A 24,757-nucleotide genomic window follows, 5' to 3' on the forward strand; every position below is an offset into this window, starting at 1 on the left:
CACGTGATCACGTGTTCCACCCGCGGTTTCTCAATTTCCATTCTCAGCCTCGACTGTATTGATATATCTGCGAAGGGCGACAGGAGCACCTCACCAGGCGCCAATATCCTAAAACTCCAGATTGTCCCATGCTAAACTCCATTAACTGGTAGGGATAGCTTCAGTTTCTTGTCCATACCCATTAAATCCAACGAAAAACGCGAAAATATCTCGAATACACATTCGACAAAGCAATGTTCCAAAATATCCCACTGTCAATCAGCCGTAAACGAGTATTTGATTCCGTCTTTCCTCCGGCTCCATTAAGCAACATATCTCCGACCCCAGTATCAAGTCCCGTCCAGGGTTTTACACGACCTGGGGAAACTTTCGACATCGGGTATAAGCAAGGCGCTCGCCGATCTTCAGAACCAGAATACGTGCCAGAACAGGTTACTTGGGATCGAGCATGGCATACTGCAACTTCATTTCTGTCAATTCCTGATGAGGGCTTCAGAAACAATGGAGCTGGAGATGATGACGAGACACGAGATGAGGAGACATTGTTAAGACGGTGGGCAAAAGGACCTCCGTCCCAACTGGTGTCCGACAGTCTGTTTTACGTCGGGGCGGATTCTTCCCCCGGCAGAGCTTTACGACAGGCCTCAGAGGAGGAAGACGTGAAGGAATGGTATCTGACTGAGATGCGAAGGCACTTCCTAACAAATTTCCGGGATTTTCTCGTTGCGGTTCGTCTCCTAGTCTCGATAACTCTTGTTACATTTCGCACGCCATATTTGTTTTGACTAACGTCTGGGTCCTTGGTGAAAATTTTAGGGATTAAAAGTTAGAAATCAGCCTGATACCTTATTAAAACTGGTCCGGTACCTAAGATTAATAAAAACCGTTTACTTCACCCCTTTTCTCCTATATTTATCCCCACTGATAAATCCTGCAAACCAAGAGCAAAATTTCTCTCGTCTACAAAGGAACTTCCATACTATCGTCACATTTGCGCTCCCTCCCGGCGACATTTCATATCTACTCTCTGAGGAGCTTGCTACACAGAGCTTATTTATACTAGGGGTCCATAACGAAGAAGACGAAGTATTTAGCCTTGAAGATGACAATACGGCCGGGGATGGAATGGAAATCGACCAAATATTCACCACTTCGTATGCGCATTGGAAAAACGAACCATCACCTGAACGAAGACTGCAGATGATTAGTGGCGAAACGGAGGAAGTTACGCGGACCAGGAGTCAGTTGTTGCATCTATTGGAGGGACTTCAGGAGGTTGGGCTTGGGGCTAGTAATGGCCAAAAGATATTTGCGGGTGTGATGAACAATATGTTAACTGAATTCGTTACATCTGCCTATGCGGGTCAATGGGAATCGCCATCTCTTGTCAAAGAACATTTGCGACAGTGGATCGAGAATGTGTTTGCGCGGTTGGTAGTTCAGATTTTACACATCTTCAAAACTAACGACGTTGAAGGCGGCGTTCTTGAGGAACGACTGGATGTCACGCTAGGAGATGTCGAGAGGTGGCAAGAAATGGGGATTGCACGACTAGGCGCCCTTCGGATCAGTGAGCTCTTCGATGTCATTATCGAGTGGGATTCGAGCAGCGGCGCGATCGAAGACCTGAAACACTACACGACTAATCCTGCTACGCGATTATATCTGGTCAGCTCCTTTGTTTCTATGCTGGTGCAGAGACTTCTTCACCCTGGCGCCTCAACTGTTCAAATATTACAAATTTATATCTCAATCATCCGCGCCTTTACCCAGCTAGATCCACCAGGAGTCCTTCTGAATCACGTTGCTCGACCCATTCGAAGATATCTACGAGATCGTGATGATACTGTGAAGGTCATCGTGGGAGGGCTGCTAGCTGACACTGTGGACGCTGATGGACAGCCTATCACCTCAAGTGCAGATACTCTCGTTGAATTGGCGATGGAGTTGTCAAAGGCGCATGAACTTTTGCTTCAGGATGACTCTGGCGAGCTAGACTGGGATGACATGAATTGGATGCCAGATCCGATTGACGTTGCTACAGATTACAAAAAGTCCAAAAGCTCCGACGTCATTGGCAGTTTAATAAGCCTCTTTGATACGAAGGAAGCCTTTGTGAGGGAGTTGCAGAAAGTCCTTGGTGAGCGGTTACTCAAAAAGAGCGACAATTATGATCTGGAGGTGTCCTTGCTGGAATTACTGAAGCTTCGATTTGGCGATTCAGCCCTCCAGGCTTGTCAGGTTATGCTCCGCGATGTTCAAAGCTCGGAACGTGTCGATTCATCCATCCGCTCAGACCAGAAACTTGAAAATACAGAGAAATCTAACATGCCCGAGTTACACGCTAAGATCTTATCCCGTCTTTTCTGGCCCACGTTGCAAAACCCTCAATTCACAGTTCCTCCAGAAATTGCCTCGCTGCAACAAAAATACTCCGCCGGCTTCGAGTCATTGAAGCAATCGCGCAAACTCACCTGGCTCAACGGTTTGGGCCAAGTCACCGTGGAACTAGACCTGGAAGATCGCGTGTTCACGGCCGAAGTCACAACCTGGCAAGCTGCCGTAATATACGCATTCCAAACACCACCTACGTCTCCTTCCCAGCCCGGCCCCGTAACCAAAACCATCTCCGAACTCTCTCATCAACTCGAAATGTCCCCCTCCCTCGCCCGCAGCGCGTGTCTCTTCTGGCTCAGCAAGCGTATACTCGTAGAGCCGCAACCTAACACCTTCCGAGTCCTAGAAACGATACCAGACGAAGACGACGGTAATGGCCCAACACGCACAAGCGGTGAGGCTACCACCGCCGATCCATCGTCAACGGGGCCACGCGCACCCGGCCCATCCGGCCCATCATCAACGAACTTTTCCTCCACGAACGCCGTCGCAGCCGCAGAAGCGGCAGAAGCAGCGGCGAGCAAAGAATCTGCAGACGCTGCCGCGATGGCGAAGATGGATCTGTACTGGCAATTCATTGTGGGCATGTTGACCAACCAGGGCGCGATGCCGTTGCAACGGATCATCATGATGCTGAAGATCGTAGTACCCGGCGGGTTCCCGTTTAGCAGTGAGGAGCTGAGGGGATTTTTGAGCCAGATGGTGGCGAAGGGGAAGTTGGAGGTTGTGAGTGGGGGAAGCTATAAGATTGTGGCGTAAGCTGTGTGCATGGTCTTTTGCCATTGTTTATATCTTTTACTCTTACAATTATGGGCGGGGGCGTTCCTGGCGGGCCTGCATTCGAGCACCTTGTTTCTTGTGCTAGGTCATAAGCGCTGGTTGATAATTTGTGTCCTTGTATTACATTGGGTGGTATTACCATTCTAGCTGTTGATATGTTGATTTTGTTGGCCACCTTCATTTACAGACTACGAAATACGTTTTACAATCGAAAACATGATACCCCTTCTTTAATTCCCTATTTCGTCTATATAATTTCTTACTCCTCGCATATATATTCCGCCTGGCATGGTATATGCAGTGTCAGTGTATACTCGCAAAATGTTTACATAAGCACTGAACATAACTAGGATTTCCACCAACAGTGATATAAAACTTCTTAAATCATGTCCGGCATCATAAAACAAACAAAAGAAGTAAAAATTGTTCGCCCGCTATGTTTTAGGAGTCGTAAATGGTAGATGAAAAACGATGAAGAACAAAACCAGCAAGCGCCAGCGCAGTAGCCGCAATTTCTACTCCATCCCCCACCCCCGAACCCTCCTAAATACGAAAGCCCGATCATTCCGCAACCCAAACTCGGCCCAATCGTCCGTGAGTCGATTATAGCTCCAAAATCCCTTCCACATGAGCTTCGTGTTTTTTGACGGGTTTGACGTTGGCGGTGATGACGTGACGTGCTCCCCCACATGCCGGCCGCCGCTGGTCGATCGGAGCGCTAGGTGCATTGTATACGTATATTTTGGGTCTACACCTTCAGTTTCTACAAACAGATCACGGGGATCCGGTAGGTCATTATTGCCACTGGTAGCGGAGGACGCGGTAGCTGCTAGTCGGAATTTGCTTGGTGGTGGCTTTGGATTGGCTAGGAGTGCTGAAGATATAGGCGGAGCGCTGGCCGATCCTTCTGGCTCATTGGATACTGCGGGAGGTGGTGGTGGCGGGTAAGGGTTGTTAAGGTGCCATCGACCGCGAAGACTATGTTTCAGTGCGGCAGCGGCAACTGGAGGAATTGGGTTTGCAACAGGAGCCGCCGTTTGAGTAGTATCTGAGGTATCTGAGGTGTGATGCTGGCGTCGACGGTGGGCGGGCGTCCCAACATGCAGGATCTCGAGGTTTTCTTTACTGATATGGGGAACAACGTCGACGGGCTCGGTAGTCGACAGCAGCGATATTACGGTACCGTCCGGGTAGAAACGCAGATAACGATAATATGTCACGATATGGATTGGAGTGTTCCAGGAGATATTCTGCAGAGAGGAATTCGCACCAGGACGATTGTAGTTGACAGTACTGATATATATTCCTGTAAATCTGATCCTGGGGAAGGCCTGGAATACTTGACTCCAGGATATAAGGGGTTTTGGGATCTGTAGATTATGAGTCTGTCCGAAGGGGAAAAGAGTGAATTTTGGCAAAAATGAGTTTATCCGATGCCAATTCACGTCACAAGCGAAGTCATAGTGCATGGCCCCAAAACCGAATTCAGGCCCCTGACATAACCTCCTCCATATATGTTTCTCATGAGCAAAATGATATGCCAGTCGTTTACAAACAAGGGATAGACGTCCGAAAGTAGCGGGATCCAAAAGGGCAACATGGCAGAGAATTTCCACAAGTACTTCGGATGGGACTTTGGAGATTGGGCAGGGCGGGGGTGGTGTGCCTTCAATGATTCGGTCAACACCGAGAATAGGACTTGAGGCGAATGAGGCAATTAGCTCCGCTGTAGACAGAACGGGTCCTTCCTGTGAATGATTGGTAGTATTTGGGACAGTAACTGGAGCTGCTGAAGGGTTGATGCCCGGCAATTTCAAGGCTGGCGGAAAGTGCTTCTTCCGGTATTCTTGATCGACCTTGGAATCAAGCTATACATACATAGCAAGAGGGTTAGCTTTTTCAGCAATAAACAAGAAACGCCCAATCAATGGGATGTGGTGGTTACCCTATAAGCTTTCCGGTACAAGTCTAAGCTGGAGCCCAGGTTCCCCTGAGCTTCCTTCCGCGCCGCAGCCTCGAAGTGTTCGAGGGCGGAGGTTGGCGGTTTCTCTGGATGGCGGTGGAAAGCGTCATCATCGCGAGAAGTGACATGGAGAGTCCGTGTCTGATCTACCAGTTCTTCATGCTTGTGCGGCGCAGACACTCCCCCTGCTACCATCATCACTTCTTCTTCATCTACCTGGTCCGCCGCCGGATGTCGCGAAGGGAGTTTATGGGTCGACAAAGCATTAGGAAGCAGATTTGGAGTCTGTCGAGGTTTGGACTGCGAAGTAGCAGTACCCCTAGTCCTGGCAGATACTTCCTCGCGCCATTGACGCCTGAAGGACTCGAGTTCATCGGTATTTGGTTCCATTGTAGTAGCGGGTTGTCTATTATATTTGCCAAACAGAGGCTTGTTTAACGGGGGATGATCAACTGCGGGAGACGAGCCATGCTATCCTCCATATAAACACGTCAAATAACGTGCAACTCCATATCCATCAATACTATTATGCACTCTCAGCCGGCACACTGCAGATGGTGTTTGTTCGATCTGGTAGTGTATGTACTCTGTATATCTACGTCGCCATCCATTCCTCATCAACAGTTTCGAGAGAACGATGACTAATTCAGCTCCAGCGGAGATATACACGCTAGACTAGATCTGGCTTAGCATATCTCAGCTGCTTACCTCATCGAACTCCACGCGCCCCTTTCGGCAAATATCGGCCGGGACTGGATTTAGATTTCTCCGGGCAGCCTCAATTTTGCCCGATTCGGCGATCCGCTTAGTGATCGGTATGGCGGCATTGCAACTTTTTTTTTAATGTTTGCCATTCCGGGAACTTCGAACCTCCATTATCTCCTCGTTGTCCACGTCCTGTTGTGCCTTTGGATACTCCGGCTGTGGATATGTCTGGGACGGAGTGAAGTATCTCGACCCGGACTTTTTGACGCAAGAGAGCTCTTTTTATCAATCCGGCAAATCGGATGAATGTCTACTTATGCGGGTGTCCCAGCGCGGGCATATTCCCAAGCGGCATACACCAGAGATCAAAACCTCGGCGATTTTGGCGACAAGAAGGCGTCACTACACAATGAGAGAACAGTACCGATGGCTGCAAGTAACGCAAGCGGAAACTCGGGGGGCCATGCCGACAATGTTTCCGCAACTCAGAAGATGATGTCAGCTACATGGGGAAGTTTGCTAACCTCCCTACTCGGTAAGATATCCTGATAGACGTCCTGATGAGCCAGTGAGCATTTAATGCTAACATAATCTCCAGTGACTCCTCTCGATGTTGTTCGTGTTCGCCTTCAATCCCAAACTCCCGTCCTCCGGGCATCACCGGAAATTCTACCACCCCCTCTTTTCGGGGGACTTCCTCCAAACCTGGGCGTGACTGCCTGCTGCCGGGAAGTTTTTTGGGTTGGAAACAATGCCCAATTCTGCATGGTGGGACCAAACGGGACCGCGCTCAGTAGCCCACCGGCAAGCGGGGGCGCTGCCTGTGCGGTGGAGGAAACTCAGCGACGGACATTCACCTCCACTCTTGATGGACTCCGCAAAATTGCCAGGAATGAAGGCCTTCTATCACTCTGGAGAGGTCTCAGCCCGACCCTAGTGATGGCCATCCCAGCAAACGTTATCTATTTTACCGGCTACGACTGGCTACGCTACGACAAGAAGAGCCCCATCAATAGAGCCTTCAATGACACGTACGCACCGCTAGTCGCGGGTGGCATAGCCAGGATAGCCGCTGCGTCGGTAATAAGCCCGATTGAGATGTTTCGGACACGACTGCAAGCTACTTCGGGCACGGGGACAGACCACTTCAAAGCCACGCTCCGCCAGCTACATCAAATGACCCAGACCCAGGGGTACAGCTCCCTATGGCGGGGGCTGACACTTACCATGTGGCGCGACGTACCTTTCTCCGCCCTGTACTGGTGGGGGTATGAATCTGTGAAAACCATTCTCAGCGATATGCGGGTGAAAACAGTACCGGCAGCCTTCTTCATGCCAAATCATCAGCACCTCCACAGCGGTCAACGCGGCGCAAGCGCACACGCGCACCAGGACAACACCATGACATTCCTTGACAGCTTCGTCGCAGGCGCCACATCCGGCGCCCTTGCAGCTTTCATAACTACCCCTTTTGACGTCGGCAAGACCCGGCAGCAGGTATTTCTGCACTGTGGCGATGAGCCGGGCTCCAAGGCAGCACCGGCAGCATCAAAACTCACAACCGCCAGCTCCTCATTCACCACCTCCTCCTTCTCCAAGTTTACATCCTCGTCCGCATCCTCGTCGCCGTCATCGGCATCCTCGGCGTCTCATATCCACCCGGAACAATTATCCACGCCTCGCTTCCTTCTGCACATCTTCAAAGTGGAGGGTGTGTCCGGTCTTTTCCGCGGCTGGGCAGCACGGTGTCTCAAGGTTGCGCCGGCATGCGCCATTATGATTTCCAGCTATGAGGTTGGGAAGAAGATGGCGGGGAGGGTCAATGAGCACCATCACCTTCATCAGCTCCATCAGCAGCATCAGCAACAGCAGCAACATCGGCACCACAGTGGGACAGACGAGGACGGCGATCGAGTATGATAGGATTTTCTTTCTTTTGCTTTTTGAGTCTGATATGCATTATCCATGATATACCTTTTTTTTTATTCTCTGCCTCCTTTCTTTTCTTTTTTTCCTCTTTTGTTGATATACAAATCTAGGTTATTCATCTTCCCATTTTTTCTTTCTTTTCTTGGATGGGTACTGGGATCTCCTCTTTTGTTTTCATATTTGATTTTTACATTGTTGCAAGCGAAAAAAAAAAGTGGAACGGAGTTTGGTAGGGTCATACCTATTTTCCCCCCCCTTATTACATGTACATATGTATACGCATACAAAGTATAAATACAGATATAGTTAACTATGTAAAATACCTCCAGCAGAACCAAGCAGAATTGCTCTAGCATAACAAAGGCAGAAATGTTTTTTTTTCTTTCTTTTTCTTATTATCTTTAGTTTCCTTCCCTGTTAAAGCTCTCAATCCTATCTATAGCTATGGCTAGAAAAGAACCTCTCAATCTATTTACCTACCTACTTACTCCCCTTTAGCATTCTACTAGATAAAATTGATTGACCTTGTGCCCCCCTTTTTGTCATGAAAAAGAGGTTGGGGTTTTATTAGATCTTAGCTGGAATCGGCTCTCCAGGAAAGTTCTAGCGAGCCGCGACAATCATCCCATTTTTTATTATTATTATTATTATTATCCAACCTCCAGCTGCACATCAACGTGCTTGCGTACGAGTTGTTAGAAAATTGGAGGACGCAGTGTTTATATATAAATGTTGGCGAGAGGGAGTTCGATCTACGCAAAGCACATCCCATATGGTGTAGTGGCTAACATCAGCGTCTCTCACACGCTAGCCGGGGGTTCGATTCCCCCTATGGGAGGATTCATCATCATTTTTATTATTATTATTTTTTTTGGTTTCCTTTTTCCCAACTTTGAATGAATGAATGAATATATATAATGTGTTTCTTTTATTGTCTGTTAGATATTCAATATACATATATTTAATATAATAATGATTGATTGAATTTAAAATAACCATTCACCCAACCTACCTAACCTACCCTAATTCAGTCAGACAAGGTTGGTTGTGAAGTCCATTAGGGTACCAAATATCCCTGGACAGACGAGAGAGAGACACCTCAAAAGTTATAGTAATCCGGCGCGAATGTGGATATATATACGGATTACAATATCGAAGAATATTTAAATACCTTACGATCTACGAGAAAGAAAAGGGGGTAGAGTCGACTACTCGACTACTCCATACACCCACCGCTGAAACACCAAACAACAAGCCAACATAGGGAACTTGTTTAAAGTTTTTTTTTTTTTAAGTTATGAGGCAAAGCAAGGTAGCTAACTAACCACAGTGTATGGAGTACACACTTCCCCCTTCCCGCAGTTATGTCGTGCATACGCAGTACACGAGAGACGACGAAAGAATTGTTAGCTACAATAGACAATAGAGCAGTTACAAAAAAAAAGAAAAAGAAAAAGAAAAAGAAAAAGAAATCAGATTTTTTCATCCCTCCAAGCCGGTGGGTGGGGGTGTCGGGATTGCTTTTATCCTCTAGTTTATCCTCTAGTTTACATCCAGCGTAGGTACGGTACTAGGGGTACCTCCAAAAGCTGGAGAGAGCTGTCCAAAACGCAGCCGAGATTGAAGTGCAAAGTGCAGCGGAGTGTGGAGCTGGGCTCGGAGCTCGGAGCTCGGAGCTGGGAGCTGGCAGCTGGCGTTGGCCCGCCGCCGCCAGCGGGGGCGCGCGGGGGGGTTTGTATTAGTAATTCGGGCCCTCGGCTTGGGGCGGGTAATTAATTATCCTTCTCTTGTTTCTTTATCCGGGGGGAGCAGGACTTGGTAGCAAGTATCAACGGAGAAAGGAGAAGGTAGATGCGATAAATGGGATATTAATTAATTGAGCGGATATTTATTTATATATATATATTATTAAGTGTGGGGGAGAGAGAGAAGATAGAGAGAGAAGCAAGACAAGTGCATGTACTGCGTATGTACGCTGCGTAGCGTAGGGCAAAAGTGGGAGAGAGAGGGGTACTGCGTAGTTATTGGGTAGAGTAAGTTACGCTGTAGATATTCTAGTGAGCAGTTAGCATGCGGACTTACGGCTAAGAGAGATTACTGGGACAGGGGTATGTACCGCACAACATCTGCTTCCTGGGACGCTGGGTAGAGCCAGGCATAGTAGGTATGTATATGTATATATTTGAGAAGCTGTGCTGGGGGGAGTGAGAGGGAGAAACCATTTATCATATTATTATTTAGTCCAAATACAGTAAGTAGTTAGTGGAGTAGTGTTTAAAAGTAACTAGATAAGATGGCTGCCCGATAAGTTACCAAAGCTGTGGATAGAAAAATCACACGCAGCCCAACCCGAGAGGAGCATTATCTCTCTCTCTCTCTCTCTCTCTCTAGGTTCAACCAGAGGTTCTTCAGCGATATTTATTGTTGCCTAGGTAGATAGATACTACTGTATTTACATGTACATACATCGGTAAGTTAGCTATTCACACTATCGCATATCAACATTATTATTATTAACTCTAGTAACAAGTACAGTACGCAGTATGTAAATGTACATACAAAGGACCAGCCCAACCCCTCCTTCTACCCGGCCAAACCCCTCCCTTCACACAAGTTCCAGCAAGAAGAAATGCGACAATTCTCGTTGCCCGCCAGCTAAGTGATAGTTAACCAGCTAACCAGCTACCTAGGTATCGTATCTACCTAAGGTCACTAATAACGAATTAATTAGCTGATGGAGCTGAGCTAGCCCGCAGCTCCGCAGCACGATATCACCGAGTTATTTACCTACCTACCTTACCCCTCTCCCAGCTACAGTACTTACACCGTAGTAAGTAATTATTAAATAATAAATAATTAAGTAGTAAATAGAAGAAAGAGAAGTGTTTAAAAAAAAAAAAAAAAAAAAAAGGAAAAAACAAAGGAAAAAGGAAAACAAGCTAAGGGGGGGGAACCTTGGATGCTGCCACACCGTTACAGCCATCATCCCACATCCCTCCCATCCCATCCCATCCCCATCCCAGGCAGGGCTGGCTGTTCTAGCTTGGCATCATCCCCCAGCCTTGCCCCCCGGATGGTGGAAATGGTGGAAATGGTGGAATGCTGGATGCTGGATGTAACTATCCCCCCATTCCCGATTTAAAATAAATACGACCTTTTTATTTCAATAATAATAGTTACTGCTAGCTATTATTAAATAACCCTTCATTCCAGAAACGAAATAATCCCCAGTGTTGTGGCTGATGCTTGTACCTGTACATTACATACTATACTGTGCTCGATATGTAGCAGTAAGATTAAAAATAAAGTACTTAGTTAACTAATGGCAATGGCTGAGCTTTTGCTGGTCTCTTCTTCTTCTTCTTCGTCTTCTTCGTCTTCTTCTTGTCTTCCCGCAGCTCCACTCCCAACTCCCACCTAAGTTACAAGAAAGACTCTACACCATTTTCTGCTTGTCTCCAGCTCCGTCTAGCTTCTGCTCCATTTCTTCTTCTCCTTCTCCCCATCATTTCTTCATCTTCTCTTCATCTTCTTCATCTTCTTCATCATCTTCTTCTTCTTCTTCTTACTATCTCTCCATCATCGCCATCGCCATCATCATCATATCTAGCTATATATAGCTCTCTGCCCGGCCAATCCCACTGCCCTAACTGGCTGTGTTGCTCTCCTCCGATCTTACGTCGCAGCTTACTCCGTACTCTCCTTTATCTAACTTACTATTCTCCTCCTCCTCCTCCTCCTCCGATATTACGTGAATATACATGACAACTCTCCACTTCCATCTGTCTCTCCCTCTCCACCGCCACATTCCAATCCGTCCCAACCCAAAAGAAAACCTTATCGCCTGGCCCTGCTTCACACCCCACTCCACTCACTCCCAGAGCTCTCGTCTCGTCCCTCCTCATCCTCTTTTTTTTTTCTTTTTTTTCTTTTTTTTTATAACTAACTGAAACCTTGCTTTTCTTCTTCTCCGACCTTCCCTGTTCTGCAGCTTGAAGAAGAAAGTCTTGGTTTTTTTTTTTTTTTTTTTTTTTATTTTTTTACTTTTCATCTTTATCCTTTTTATTTTTTTTCTCGTTCCATCATCAGATCTGGCCCTCAATCCGCCTCATCTCTCTCCAACCTCTCCCGTCCGATTTCGTCATTCTAGCCCGTCCAGAAATAGCTACGTCCATACCATACCCATTCGCCAGCAGGGAGAGCATGCGCAGCAGCCTTTTCCCCCCAACAGCCCTCTTCTCGTTACCTTGTCGTCCCCAGCGCATCGCGATCATCCCCATCCCAATAGCCGCCGCCATCATTACCACTATTTCTTCTACTCCTACCGCCATCTAACTCGCTCGCACTTCAAGCAAGCAACCCCTCGATACAGCTTGCACTCAACTCAACAATCTTAAATACCTCCTCCCGACCTCGATCCATTTTCCTCCTCCTACTCCTCGATTGTCCGGACAATCTGTTTGTCGTCCTTTGATCTGGAGTCGGGCTGTGTGCAAACGGCGACAAGAAAAAAAAAAAGGGAAAAAGCGGGATAACAAAGAAACCTACGTAACTCCCATAGCTATCACCCGCTGCTTGACCGTTATCGAGTTAGGGTCCGTCCGATTTCTTTTTCTTAATTCTTTTCTTCCTCCCCTTGGTCAAACTTGAAATATATAGCCCTTGAACAACAACCCCGCCCTGCCCTTCCGCGCCACGAAAACTGGAGGACTAAAAAAAGGGTTACCTGCAGACCATGCCACCGCGAGCTTCTCTGACCAGCTCCTTTTCCGTCTCGGATACCAACAATGAAGTCGTTTGTCCCCTGACCAACAATGACGGCTCCAATTGTCGCAAACGATGTCTGGGCGTGAGTTGCTTCTCCCTCCCCCCCCCCCCCCCCACCTTTTTTTCCATACCTATTCTCCCAACCAACGCCCCCGCACTTACCAACCTCAAAAATGCGCATACACCGCCTCTGAATATATGGCACGATAAAGCTCTTATCTGAGCCTTTTTTTTTAAAAAAAAAAAGAAAGAAAGAAAGAAAGAAAGAAAGAAAGAAAAGAAAAAAGAACACGTCATAAAAAAACCATATCTATTCCGGTCGCAGCTCCAGATAAGAAACTATATTTATTTGACTCGCTCTGATTTATTTGTTGCTTCTTTTTGGGGCCATTGGTTGTTTTAGGAGAAACGATACCGCTCCATGCAGGAGCACATCCGCCGCGCCCATCCCAGCCACTACATCCCTAAGCTTCCGGCGACCGAAGAGAGCTTTCAGCTGATGGTTAATACCCCTCCGGAGCTGAGGCCGCATATCCCTGCTCCCAATACCTCCCATCCGCGGCGGGGTCCTGGTCCGTAATTACTTCCCACTCATTGTTTTATTTTGTTTTATTTTTAATATTTTGACACTCGAGTTGCTGAGAGATTCCTTGTGTTTTTGTTTTTGGGTTTCGTTTTTCCAGGCGATCCCGGCGATAGAGATATTTTTGGCGGGGCCGATCGAAGCTCTCCCTTGACCCCTCGTACCCTCGATGAAGCTCACCCTGCAGCTGCCACAGCTGCCGTCGCATTGGCACAGCTTCACCATCATCGATTGACTTCCGATTGGGATTCTGAACCGGTTCGTTTTTACCCCCTTCTACCTGCTCCGTAGATTTTTTTTTTCTTTTCTTTTCTTTTTCTTTTCTTTTTCTTTTTCTCTTCTTTTTCTTTTCTTTCTTCTTGCAACATTGTTAGTCGACAACTAAAATCCAAAAAAATGAAATTAATGAAATTCAGGACATCCATTCCGACGTCGACATGAGGCGAGAACGAATGCGCTCCTCAATCGAGCTTCCCCCACTCCGCGACCATTTCAAACAGGAATCCATACCATCATTCCAGTCCTCCCGCCCGAGAGAACTACTACCGTCCATTCTCTCACATTCCCCACCGGGCCGATCATCAACACTCCCTCCAATTCAGCGACGCGAGAGATTACAGCGCCCGCGCAAGGGTTCGTTGACGCAATCTGCGCGCAGGGGCAAACACGAACGAAATAGATCCAAGGAGTATGGGCGCAGGCCGAGCCTGAATGATCGCAAGGCGTTGTCGGCTGAGCCGCAAACAGCTGCGTGGGCGCAGGGGAAGAGATGGGAGGATCTGATTGAAGCTGCAACTTCGGCGACGGAGGTTGATGATCGCGATTTGACTCCGGTAAGAGCTAGGAATCTAGTCACCATTGTCTTACAAACTCTCAGTCTTATTTTGGGGGGGGGGGGGGGGGGGGAAGCAAAAAATAATAATAATAATTACTGATGGTTTCCTTTGATAGGTCCCTAAATCACCACCGTACCACTCCTTCAACAGCGTAACCTCCGCCCCCTCAGCAACGAAACATCGCTCCTCCCTCCCGCCGGCATTCCAATCGACACCAGGCCTACCCACTCCACAACCACACTACCGCCAATTCCCACCACCACTCTCCTACACCGCCTCCCCGCTCCAAAAGGCCCTCACACCTCCCCCCTACGAACCCCACGGCAGCCTGGACAACGACCTGGAACCGTTCCCCTCCATCGAATCCTCCCTCGACTCCAACTCCTCAGTCATCTCCGGCAAAAACTTCCACATGTCCTCCGCCGGCCTCCCCACCTCCGCAACCTCAGACTCAAGCCCCGTCCAGCCTCCACGCCCCTTACCAGCAACAAGCAGCCCCTACCCGCCCTTCTCCCACCCGCAACAGCTGCAGAACCACCATAACCAACACCACCCTCACCCTCACCACCCTCACCACCCTCACCACCCTCACCACCACCACCTCAACCACCGCCTCTCAAACCCAACACCCATGTCCACCACCACCGGCATCAGCACCAGCACCAGCAAAGATATACACATCTACTGCGCCTGCTGCTCCCGCCCCTGGCCCGTCCGCGACTGCTTCGCATGCACGAATTGTATCTGCGGCGTGTGTCGCGAGTGCGTCAGTGTTGTCATGGCGAGCTTGCAGACAACAAGCGGGGGGCAGGCGGCGTCGATTTTGAATCCGACCACTGGTGCTGGTGCTGGTGCTGGCGGTGATGATAATAGTAGTAGTAATGGTGGTGGGGGGGATGCTGGGAATGGTAACGGGAATGGGAATGGGAATGGGAATGGGAATACGAATAATTTTGGTGGGAGTGGGCGAGCAGCAGGTTTAGCGAGTCGGAGGGGATGTCCGCATTGTGGGACGGTGAGTGGGCAGTGGAAGCCTATCCAGTTGGATTTTCGGTGATGGGAACTGGAAGAGAATAAAAAGAAATAATGAAATGAAAAGAAATGAAATGAAATGAAATGAAAAGAAAAGAAAAGAAAAAAAGAAACAAGAAACAAGAAAAGAAAAAAGAAAAACCAAAAAAATGATTTAAGTATTGGTATTTTTTTCATTGGGTTGTTGTTATTGATTACTATTTTCCGCTGTTTACCTCACCTTCCCCGATTCTCTTCCTCACCCCGACCCCCGCGCTCTTGGGGATCGATTTCCATTTTTCTCGCAATTGACGATGATGATGACGACGGCGATGACAATGATGACGACGATTATTGAAAGATGAAGATGAAAGGATGAAAGATTCACAGATGATGAAATGTCTTTTTTATGCACCTCTCGTTCCCTCCCTGACCTTATTTATCCATCCCTCTACCTACCTATATATATTTACCTGTATATACTTGCTCCATTTTCCCATTTTCCCATTTTCCCATTTTCCCATTTTCCCATTTTCCCATTTCCCCATTTTCCCATTTCCCATTTCCCATTCCCATTCCCCCCCCCCTTTGTTCCCCCGCTTCTTATTCTACCCAAACCCAGTCCAGCACCTCTTAGTCCCCTGATCCTCCAACCCCTGCTTGGTGCATCGCATCGGTTTGAACCAGTTACATACATACATACATAGCATACCTACCCCAACCATCACACCCGCAAACACCCTTTTTTATCTCAGTTTTTTGATTCAGTTTTCCCACGATGCACCCAGCCCAGCTGCCTGCTTTGTAAGAACAGGCAGAAGAATAGCTTTTTTTCATATCTTCCTTCTCCCCCTCCCCCTTCCCACCCATTTCGGGATCCCGAGTAACTCTACTGTACTACTGTACTGTGCTGTGGTTTTTCGCTGGTTTTGGCAGCCCCCTACTGTTGGTTTTATCATTCTTTGCTTTCTCTCGTACATATATATATATATATATATCCTATCTATTATCATATAAATATCCCATGTATATACCTCTTTTTGTGGTCTTCTTTTTTTCAATAAGCCTTTTTTTGTGCTGGTTCTGTTTCATCTATCTGGTTAACTCTCTTTTTTCCGATCCGGTCCGGTCCGGTCTGGTTTGGTGGTTGTTTGCGTGTTGATGATGATGACGGGTGAATTGGAACGGATGGAATATGCTGGCTTCTCCTTCTTCTTCTTCTTTGTTTCTATTTATATTTTGGTATTTATATTAGTATTCATGGTTATTCCCTTTTCTATTTTCTTGTACTGAAACCCGGATTAAGTTACCTCCATCTAATTCTATTCTATACCTCCATCGCCATTTCGTTGAGCGTGTGTAAAAAAAAAAAAAAACGTTAAAATTGAAGTGAAGAAGTTTTTTCCCCTTTCTGTCTTTTCTTTACTATATATAGCCTCTGTCTGCCGTTCTTCGTCATCTCATTCAGTTCAGTACATGTATGTACATACATTTTTTTTCATCTGTCTACTATTTATATTTAGCATTAAGGGATGGTTTTCTTTACTCGTTTTTTTTCTATTAATCTGCAACGTTATTTAATTTTTGGTTTATTTTTATTTTTAATGTTGTGAAGGGCGGAGCTGGTGGATGGGGAGGAGGATGGGGGCAAAAGAGGGTTTGAGAGGCTGTGGGCTGTTGAGTTGCAGTTGTTGGGATGGATGCGGCGCGCCGGTGCTGAAGAGGGGGGAGGAGATTGAAGCTTTTCTGGTGTTTACTTAACCACTCACTATACTCCATATTCCGTATATAATTGATAGTTCACTAAAACTGCCCTTGCCCCCTTTTTCCCCCTACTTTTCTTTGAGTGTTACTGAATTTTTTACACGTATATACATATATATATATATATCCTATCCTACCCCTCTATGTAGCTAGCTAGCTATATAAGATGACGAGTACTGAACAAACACACCGCATATATATACAATCCTTTCTTATGGATCTACCCCTTTTGCCCATTATTTACATCAAGGGTATGGCTGTATTGAAGTTAGAAAAGTCCACAAACCTGGTGATGCGTCCTCTGGAAGGGTCGAGAAGGGACCGACGTGCTGTTGTTCGAGGTGGGTAGTCAGGTAACTAGTCAGTAAGTAGCCTTGGGTTTTTTTTTTTTTTTTTTTTTTTTTTTTTTTTTTTTTCCTGTATTCCGGTATGAAGCGGATTTCTCGTCGAAGCTCGTCGTCGTGACTCGCAAGCGGGATGAAAGCAATCCAGACGGTTTCTTTAGTTGGAGCTCTCGTTTAGTTAGACGCCAACAGGCGCGTGCGGGTGGGGCTCCGCGCGGCTAACTTCTAGCTCTAACTATTGCAAGATTAAAAAGAGGGAAGCTGTGCAGCAAGAAGAAAACCATTGACATGAATAGTATTTAGTATTGAACTTGCATATTCTATTATATATATATATATATATATATATAAAAGAGATGGCCCTCACCAACAGATTCCTCCAATCCTTCAACCACTTCTCCAACGAGATATTCCGCCTCAATTTTGGCCGCGTGGTTCGTCTCCGTGAACACCTGGATCCTACAACCCCCCCCCCACGGACCGTTTGACCTCCTGACGGAGGCGGGGAAAGTGAAGCCTAGAGCGCTCAATCCTGCCACATATATCTGTACGTGAGGGCCTTGCATGTATCTCTGGCGTGGTCAATCGCAATTTGCCAGGAGAAATATGAAATATGAAAGGCTGTTTTTGTTAATATAATAACCCCTATCTCTTTTCTTTTTGTTGAAAAAAAAAAAAAAAAAGTCCCCAACGGCGCTTCCATGCGCCCGAATTCACAAACGCTGCAGAGCCTTGCAAGGAAGGTTAGAGGAGATGTTTACATATATTCGGTTCCTGCAGGTTCGTCTCACCAGATTCACCAATGGCTTACTTTCATCTTTTAGATCGATTGATGACGATGATGATGATGATGATGATGTTAATCGAGTACAGGAACTCAGCTTCCCAAGCATCTTATCCTCGTTCATGAATTCCGGGATCACTTCTCGCTGCAGGCCAGGACGGAGATGACGGTTGAAGGTGAAATTACGTTTTCTTTTCTTCTCTCTCTTTTTTTTCTTCTCTCTCTCTCTCTCTTTTTTTTTTTTTTTTTTTTTTTTTTTTCTTTCTAGCTGGTGCATTTTGAATAAGAGGGGTGTCAAATATATGTATAAGTATACGGAGTATACAATTGCTAATTGGTCAAATAAATAGATTTGAATGCCCAAATCACGGATTTCCTAGCTACGAAAGCGGAGTGCCTTACAAGAGAACAATGGCTCCTGAAATATCCACACGCATCGTATTTTTGGAAGTAAACTCTTGCGTTTGCTGATAGGAACCCACCGCGACGAAGCATACGGCTATCAAGCAGATCGGAACCAACCGATTCTGGTGTACATCGCTCCTCGACTGTATCCGGTCATAGGCTTTCGTGTTCAACTACGGACGGAGAGTACACCGTTGCCAATCATCACCTATGTTTGAGGTCTGTTTTAGAAGTTCCTGCTCTGCATGGCTGCAGCTTCCGAGCTGAAGGGGGACCTTTTGCTACGTATTTTGATTTATGAATAATTTTAAATGATCCCTGAATTAAGACTTGAGCTGTTTTGCTTAAGTCCTCCTTACCAATCAACACTTTTAATGTCTTTGGGGTGCTTTGGTATGAACACGCCTAGGCTAGCTCCGCGTTTTGACTGGTTGACATATTTGAAGACCTACGACCATCGTACTGTTGGTGATATTAACGAAACCGTGTGCGGGGAACTACAAAGTCAGCATGTCCGTACTTGACTTTGCCAGCCCCTCCGGCCTTAAACATTGCAACGAACCTACCCTACGTCAAATCCCCAGGAACTCTCCCTAGGACGACTGCCGTCGCTGAGCCCGAGGCGGCAAATGCCGTTCGAAAATTTAGACATTTCCATCATACCAAAATCGTATCTATTCCCGAGTACAATTCCAAGCGACCGCAGTCCGTGCTTCGGTTTCCGGATCGAGCCGTTAACGGAATCGGGTGTGGCAGGCGAAGTCACAGTCGCATTGCTGCCGACACGAGACTTGGCCGGCGTACATAATGCTATTGGGATAACGTACCAGACACCCCACAGCGGGACTGTCCTCTGGTCCCGCCTCAACACCTCTATCCCAAGCCACGGTCACTCCCGAGCCAACAGGCCCAGCCCAAGTCCCAACAGCTCGCCCCGAAACTCAATACCAACCCTCTCTCGTGCGGGAGGGAGTCATATCTATTGTATACAGTCCCCACGGCATCCCTTAAAATACTTCGCTGGACGAAGACGCCTCGAAACATCTACATATGGACTCCAACTCTCGTGCGCTCACACTGCTAATCTACTCTTTCCCAAGTGTGCAGAGCTCATGGTACCTAGGCGGAAATATCATCGCCGGCGCAAGCCGCGGTGGTGTGCCGTTAGCGAAGAAACTGAGAGCGGAATGCTGGATTGGTGCGCATGATGAGGAGAAGATTAGTGGCGGCGTTATCATGAAGTTTTCTCAAGAGTGAAAGAGGAATGATCGGGGATATTATGAGAAGGGATGGGGTTGTATGTGATGTTAGAGATTTGGAGGTTGGAGGGGAAGTTGTTTTGAGGGCGTAAGGCTATATATACTTTTTGCGCGTAGTAGTTGTGAGTGAGACCATGGTCTGTAGTGGGTCACCTAAATCGAAGAATGGCACATCCAAGCAACCCGGTTGTCGAAATAGACCCTTAAAAAGACAAGTTATATAAAAGACAAGTTATATATATATATATATATATATATATTAGAGTAAATACAAACAAATAATGTGCTTAGGGAAAGGTAAAGGCTTGGGCATCAGAGGGGAAGAAGCGCGGGCAGGTCGTTTTCGCGTGGGAGAGGATGAGCGCTCTTGGGATGATTGGGGGTAAACGAGGATAAAACACAAAACACGGTGTACAGCCATATTTGCTAGGAGAAAGAAAAGAGAAGGAGGAAAACAGCAGGAAACATGCAGTTGGTATGTATAGTTATAGCAAAGGATAGGTAGGAAGACAACTCGTCGAAATTAAGGCAAATAATAACAATTAAAAAATAAAAAAAAAATTAAAAAAAATAAAAAAAGCGCTTGAAAATTTTGCAATCCTAGCTAAAACAATAGTTGACAGGGTGGATAAGAGAAATCGGGGAAGGGAGTCGTTGCTTCTTGGTCTTGTTCTTGGGAGTTTCGCTATTGTCCCTCATGTCGTAAATTCTGCTGTTATTCAATGGCTTCAACGCATGATATTCAGAGTAGCTCAAGTGTTGTAAGGGGAGGAAGAGTGGAGGTATCAGAGGAGATGGCGGGAAAACGGAAGATGCTCAAAAGTGTTTAGGATTTTCAGAGTAAGATGAAAAAGAATCAATATACAAAAAAGAAAGAAAGAAAAAAGAAAAAAATTGGAAGGGAGGAGAGGAGCTGAAAGCTAAAGCGGTATTTGTAAATGGGATGAACTAAAAGTAAGATTAATAAACAAGAGGCAAGAAAGCGAATTGTGAGAACCTAAGGTGGTGGTGGTATGTCGATGGATTATATAGGGAGAAAATTGCGCCGACCGTGCGAGGGATAAAAAAAAGGGGGAATATAGTGTCTCCATCCACGTGTAATATCCAGACATAAGAAGCGCTGCGGAAACAAGAACTAAACACAGGAGGAGCATATGAATGGCTGATGGTGTGAGAGGCGGTGGGGGGCAAGGTAAATAGGGCACGCCCAAATGGGACAGAATATACAGCAATAATGGACGCAGATGGGTAATTAAAAGAAAACAAAAACCAAAGAGGCTTAAAGGGGACAGATCTGATAGAATAGAAGAGAGAAGAAGAGAAAGAGAAAGAGAAAACTAAGATGACGGTGAAGACAAATATATCTAAAATGAGCCAGCTTTCAACTTTCAACTGATACCCAACAAATACACAGCGACATTTATAGAACCCCCAATTCATTCTTATACAAACTGGTTACGTGAACACCCCACAAAACCGTAGCTAAGCATCCCCCAAAGAATCCCTGCGCTTACCTCCATGGTGGCCGTTCATCTAAACCCCTCGAAGACAGCGCGACGCTGTCCCTCCCCGACCGTGTTGCGCGTGGTTGCGGCAGCATACTAATACGTCTACCCGAATGGCCCAATGCCGTTCCGGGCCGGGTCACGGCTTTCTTCGCGCCATTATCACCACCACCGTTACTCATAGTATTGCCCACATTTGTCGATACCGCTCGCACACTGGGTTGGCCAGCGTAGCTTTGTCGGCTGCGGGGCGTGGTAGCTAGTAAAGGGGAAGGGCTGGGCAAGGCAGAGGACGGATCCTTGCAGAGTTTGCTGTAAGGGGGTGGGTCGTTGAAGCGGAAGCGTGTGGGGGTGGGTGACGCGCCTCCACGGTCTGGGGCGGGAGAAGTGAGGTGGCTGCCTGTGAGTCGGCTTGAGGGGCGGTAGGAAGAAGGGGCGGGAGAGGCGGATGACTCGCGGCTGAGTGGGCTAGGGATGGGGAGGGAGAAGCGGGAACTTGTGGGGACAGTGAGCTTGCGGTGCGGGGATGGCGTGGTGAGGCTAAGTGGTTTAAAGTTGTGACCCACTACAAGGTCATTCGTGTTAGGGCTATTGTTCCAGCGCGGCTTGGTACATGTAGGGTTGGGTTTTCCAAAGGAATTTCGGGATCCAGGGCGAGGGGTGGAGGGTGAAGGAGATAATGTGGAGAGTCGTGGGGATGGTGGTGTGAGGTGGCTCGAGCTGGAGGTGGTGCGGGGGATGGAGGAGCGGCGAGGGGCGGAGGAGGCTTGAGGCAGCCCGGAATAGCGCTTCAATTTTGTTGCAGTGGCCTTTGTGGTGGCGTTACCGGTAGAGCTTCCTCTTCTACTCGATCCATTGATGCTTGATGCTACCCCGCTGTTGGCTCCATTGGCACTCGACATGACCACTGAAGAAGCAGGGGAGCTATCAGGAGTATCAATGGCACTTCTGTTAGCAGGACTATCAAGCGTGACGATGCTGGATATCGAGTCCCGTAACTGTTGGCTTCTGGCAACATTGAGGTCCTCCAGGAGCATATCCATGGCGCGAATCTTGTCTTGCATCGCTTCCCACCTTGTTTTTAGATCTGCAAGCAATCTAATAATTTCCCCATTGACCGTCAATCTATCGTTAATACCCTTCTGTATGATTGCCAACACGCGGTTGATGGCATCGCCAATATGGAGTTTTTTATGGCCAAAGCTCTCGATCCTCTTCGACAATGCCATGGAACCAGTGTGGTGGAGACCCGAATCAATCGCTTCCTGGAGTTTATCGACACTTCGTTCAAGCGACACGAACATTTTATGTGCCTTCTTGCCAACATCCCTGAAAACCAAAACCCATCTATCCTCGCCCAATTCGCGCCGTAACGCTTCCGCATCCGTTTCCAACTTTTTATAACCCTTTTCCAAACGTTCTCGCCGATCCTCTAATTCCTCACAGGCACTTGGAAATATTTTCTCCGCTCGAGATTGAAACATTGAAAGTCGCATAGGGAGGAAGTCCAGCGATGCTCGAAGGGGTTGCATCCGCGCAAACAAAGCTAGTAAGTTAGAGTCATCCTGGGTATTCTGGACGGTGGAGGGTTCCTGTTGGGCGGGAGGGACATGTCTATGTCGTAAAGAGGATGGCGTACCCCCATTGGCGGGGGACTCTTCAACAATTGTCTCTAGCTCGTCGAGGTCAAGTCCGTTGCTATGTTCTGTCTCCGATTCCATGATCATTGTGTTGTGTCTTTTCTCCTCCATCTCGAATATCAGCCGACTTAAGTTATCCATTTCCATGCCCACATCGCCAAGAACGTTCGTCCATAGCTCCTCCCACTCCATGGCAAGCTCAACCTGCTCCTTAACACCTCTCAGCTGTGATCTAACGCCCTTCCAGTTCTTCAGAGTTGATTCCACCTGAACAACGATGGCTTGGAGCGGCTCGGGTCCGACATCTGAAATATCATCGCGTAGCTGTACCTCCTCGATAGCTTTGACGTAGACATTCACCAGGCTCTCAAACTTTGTCACCGCTTTGTCGACATCTTCCAGTCCTTCTCTGCCGCCAGCAGCCGCCCATTCAACATCATCCTCAGCGTCCAGCCCACTCAAGACATCCGAAGCTTTGTTTATCCATTGTTGTATTTGACTCGCGGCTCCCGACAACGCTCGCACGGCAGCAGGCGCGGTAGCGATGGATTTAATGCTCGCTTCGAGGGACGCGGGTTGAGGTAAACTGATGGAAGTTAATTGAGACAGTTGATTGCTGAATGATGCTCTGGAAAAGGAGTAAATAGATTCAGTGCGTGACAGGCCCAGAGGATTGAAATACGACTCTACATTGGTACTCGAGCCATTAGCTGGTACAGGGGGGGAGTCCTTTGGCGGCGGAGGGGGTGCACCTTCTTCGGACTGCGTGCTTGAGCGAAGATACCTTTCCAAGTCCGTTGTGCCCGTGGAGGAATTGGGATCTGAACCGTGGGAAGCTCCAACGTCCTGTACCGTGGTTTGTACACCCTGCAGAGTCGACATATCTGCTAATGGTTGTCCCTCTTGAGCAGTCGATAACGACTCAGAAGGATCTGAGACCCCGACGTCTGCTTCGGGGCTGGTAGTCTCCGTAGTTGTAGTATCGTGTCCCTTCAGCCTCCCTGATTCCAGCTCGCTGGGGGAGGAGGCCGGTTCCGGCGTGAGCAATACACGGCGTCCACCACTCCAAGCTCGGCCGCGTCGTAGTACTTTTATTGAGAGGTCCCTGTGTGCACTATCCAACTCTTTGAGATGGTCTTCGGGGATCCTGCCAATCACGCTGCTGCTCCTTGTCGGGGCCGTCGATGTTTGTTTGGACGAGCCGTCCAGCAGCTTGACTCTGGCAGCTAGGCCGGGAGAGAGACGACGTAGAAAGGAGGAGCGCTGTTTCTGCGCTGCAGGAGACGGGGATAGGGATTCGTTTCTATGAGAAATGGTATTACTGTCGTTATTTTTATGGCTGTTGTCGGCGGAGGATGGTGTAGGCGTAGGCGAGGATATAGGAGAAGGGGATGCGGGTGAGATTGATGTCGATGTTGTGTCGGACCAGGAGGCGAGAGATTGTGCAACTTGACTGGTTGATCGGCGCGTGCTAGGGACGGATATGGGGGATGTATTGGTTGTATTGGTCGTAGGAGTTGTAGCTGTGGCTGATGCCGTTGATGTTGATGCTGAAGCAGACTCACTAGCGGAGGCAGAAGGAGAGAATATCGGGGGCATTGGAGTCTGTGTGCTCGCCGTTCGTCAGTGGGCGAGATGGAAAACGGTGGATGCCGTGCTGGTCGCACCACCGTGGATCGAGTGGGCGAGGAGACTGGTGTTTCTGCTAAATAGGCCAGCCCCTATTGGTGTTGTTGGTGATGGCGGTGGTTGGTTGTGGTGGTGGTATCAGCACGGAGAAAGTGGACGACGTTTTAGGCGTGTTGCGGACGACTTGCGGTGATGGCTAGGGACAGCCGCAGAGGAGCGATACGACCAGATCTCAGGAAGAGAATTTCACCTCAAATTTGGCTGCAACACTGTGGAGAGAGCGTAAGTAAATATCAGCCTGGGCATGGGACAACTATTTCCTTCTTACTTTTGCCTTGGTCGTTGTGTGAATAATAGAAATCTTGTTTTTGCGTTCCTGTGGTCCGCTACAAGTCAAGGTACCGTACCATTTATTTATCGACTAGCCCCTGGATATTTAATTATTGGCACCAAACC

General features: G+C 47.7%; 7 protein-coding genes and 1 non-coding gene across 9 annotated transcripts; 6 read left to right on the plus strand and 2 right to left on the minus strand.

Annotated features, from left to right (window-relative positions):
• The first annotated feature begins 2 nt into the window (after window positions 1–2).
• On the plus strand, window positions 3–3,527 carry BDBG_05487 (anaphase-promoting complex subunit 2). The gene is made up of 2 exons (XM_002623933.2): window positions 3–728; window positions 817–3,527. Exons 1-2 carry the CDS (start codon window positions 234–236, stop codon window positions 3,154–3,156), a joined length of 2,835 nt encoding a protein of 944 aa, XP_002623979.1. The 5' UTR covers window positions 3–233; the 3' UTR covers window positions 3,157–3,527.
• Window positions 3,279–5,744, minus strand: BDBG_05488 (F-box protein). The gene is made up of 2 exons (XM_002623934.2): window positions 5,123–5,744; window positions 3,279–5,045 (listed from the first exon to the last, which is right to left on the minus strand). Exons 1-2 carry the CDS (start codon window positions 5,528–5,530, stop codon window positions 3,693–3,695), a joined length of 1,761 nt encoding a protein of 586 aa, XP_002623980.1. The 5' UTR covers window positions 5,531–5,744; the 3' UTR covers window positions 3,279–3,692.
• On the plus strand, window positions 4,747–8,390 carry BDBG_05489 (mitochondrial carrier protein). Its single transcript, XM_002623935.2, has 2 exons — window positions 4,747–6,380; window positions 6,444–8,390. Exons 1-2 carry the CDS (start codon window positions 6,152–6,154, stop codon window positions 7,763–7,765), a joined length of 1,551 nt encoding a protein of 516 aa, XP_002623981.1. The 5' UTR covers window positions 4,747–6,151; the 3' UTR covers window positions 7,766–8,390.
• A 150-nt stretch (window positions 8,391–8,540) lies between these two features.
• BDBG_17270 lies at window positions 8,541–8,612 on the plus strand. The gene has a single exon. It is a non-coding gene; the product is annotated as a tRNA-Glu (tRNA).
• Window positions 8,613–9,240: 628 nt separating this feature from the next.
• BDBG_17271 (uncharacterized protein) lies at window positions 9,241–9,690 on the plus strand (the record flags this gene model as incomplete). The annotated part of the gene is made up of 1 exon (XM_031725029.1): window positions 9,241–9,690. A coding segment is annotated over one exon (310 nt), but the record flags the coding sequence as incomplete, so codon positions are not given.
• Window positions 9,691–11,224: 1,534 nt separating this feature from the next.
• On the plus strand, window positions 11,225–16,862 carry BDBG_05490 (transcription factor RfeD). The gene is made up of 6 exons (XM_002623936.2): window positions 11,225–12,369; window positions 12,507–12,623; window positions 12,945–13,113; window positions 13,225–13,382; window positions 13,541–13,957; window positions 14,076–16,862. Exons 2-6 carry the CDS (start codon window positions 12,510–12,512, stop codon window positions 15,015–15,017), a joined length of 1,800 nt encoding a protein of 599 aa, XP_002623982.1. The 5' UTR covers window positions 11,225–12,369; window positions 12,507–12,509; the 3' UTR covers window positions 15,018–16,862.
• Window positions 16,863–18,897: 2,035 nt separating this feature from the next.
• On the plus strand, window positions 18,898–19,547 carry BDBG_05491 (uncharacterized protein; the record flags this gene model as incomplete). Its single annotated transcript, XM_031722186.1, has 2 exons — window positions 18,898–19,334; window positions 19,369–19,547. The coding sequence occupies 2 exons, from the start codon at window positions 18,898–18,900 to the stop codon at window positions 19,523–19,525; spliced, it is 594 nt and encodes a 197-aa protein (XP_031579007.1). The 3' UTR covers window positions 19,526–19,547.
• A 500-nt stretch (window positions 19,548–20,047) lies between these two features.
• On the minus strand, window positions 20,048–24,681 carry BDBG_05492. Of its 2 annotated transcripts, XM_031722187.1 has the most exons (2): window positions 24,630–24,672; window positions 20,100–24,570 (listed from the first exon to the last, which is right to left on the minus strand). In XM_031722187.1, the coding sequence occupies exon 2, from the start codon at window positions 24,269–24,271 to the stop codon at window positions 21,038–21,040; it is 3,234 nt and encodes a 1,077-aa protein (XP_031579008.1). In that variant the 5' UTR covers window positions 24,272–24,570; window positions 24,630–24,672; the 3' UTR covers window positions 20,100–21,037. The 2 variants fall into 2 exon arrangements, with proteins under 2 accessions (XP_002623984.1, XP_031579008.1); XM_002623938.2 differs by having other exon boundaries at window positions 20,048–24,681.
• Between the last annotated feature and the right edge of the window lie 76 nt (window positions 24,682–24,757).

The sequence above is a fragment of the Blastomyces gilchristii genome (genome assembly GCF_000003855.2).
Source record: "Blastomyces gilchristii SLH14081 genomic scaffold supercont1.11, whole genome shotgun sequence".
In the NCBI taxonomy this organism is placed as follows: domain Eukaryota; kingdom Fungi; phylum Ascomycota; class Eurotiomycetes; order Onygenales; family Ajellomycetaceae; genus Blastomyces; species Blastomyces gilchristii.

Excerpts from the sequence above, each read along its gene's own strand:
- BDBG_05487 (XM_002623933.2), top strand. The coding sequence starts at position 234 with ATGTTCCAAAATATCCCACTGTCAATCAGCCGTAAACGAGTATTTGAT. Across the intron at positions 729-816 it reads TCCGGGATTTTCTCGTTGCG|GGATTAAAAGTTAGAAATCA; the intron begins GTTCGTCTCCTA and ends TGAAAATTTTAG.
- BDBG_05490 (XM_002623936.2), top strand. The coding sequence starts at position 12,510 with ATGCCACCGCGAGCTTCTCTGACCAGCTCCTTTTCCGTCTCGGATACC. Across the intron at positions 12,624-12,944 it reads GTCGCAAACGATGTCTGGGC|GAGAAACGATACCGCTCCAT; the intron begins GTGAGTTGCTTC and ends TGGTTGTTTTAG. Across the intron at positions 13,958-14,075 it reads ATGATCGCGATTTGACTCCG|GTCCCTAAATCACCACCGTA; the intron begins GTAAGAGCTAGG and ends TTCCTTTGATAG.
- BDBG_05488 (XM_002623934.2), bottom strand. The coding sequence starts at position 5,530 with ATGGAACCAAATACCGATGAACTCGAGTCCTTCAGGCGTCAATGGCGC. Across the intron at positions 5,046-5,122 it reads TGTACCGGAAAGCTTATAGG|CTTGATTCCAAGGTCGATCA; the intron begins GTAACCACCACA and ends ATGTATGTATAG.
- BDBG_05489 (XM_002623935.2), top strand. The coding sequence starts at position 6,152 with ATGTCTACTTATGCGGGTGTCCCAGCGCGGGCATATTCCCAAGCGGCA. Across the intron at positions 6,381-6,443 it reads TTTGCTAACCTCCCTACTCG|TGACTCCTCTCGATGTTGTT; the intron begins GTAAGATATCCT and ends CATAATCTCCAG.
- BDBG_05492 (XM_002623938.2), bottom strand. The coding sequence starts at position 24,271 with ATGCCCCCGATATTCTCTCCTTCTGCCTCCGCTAGTGAGTCTGCTTCA.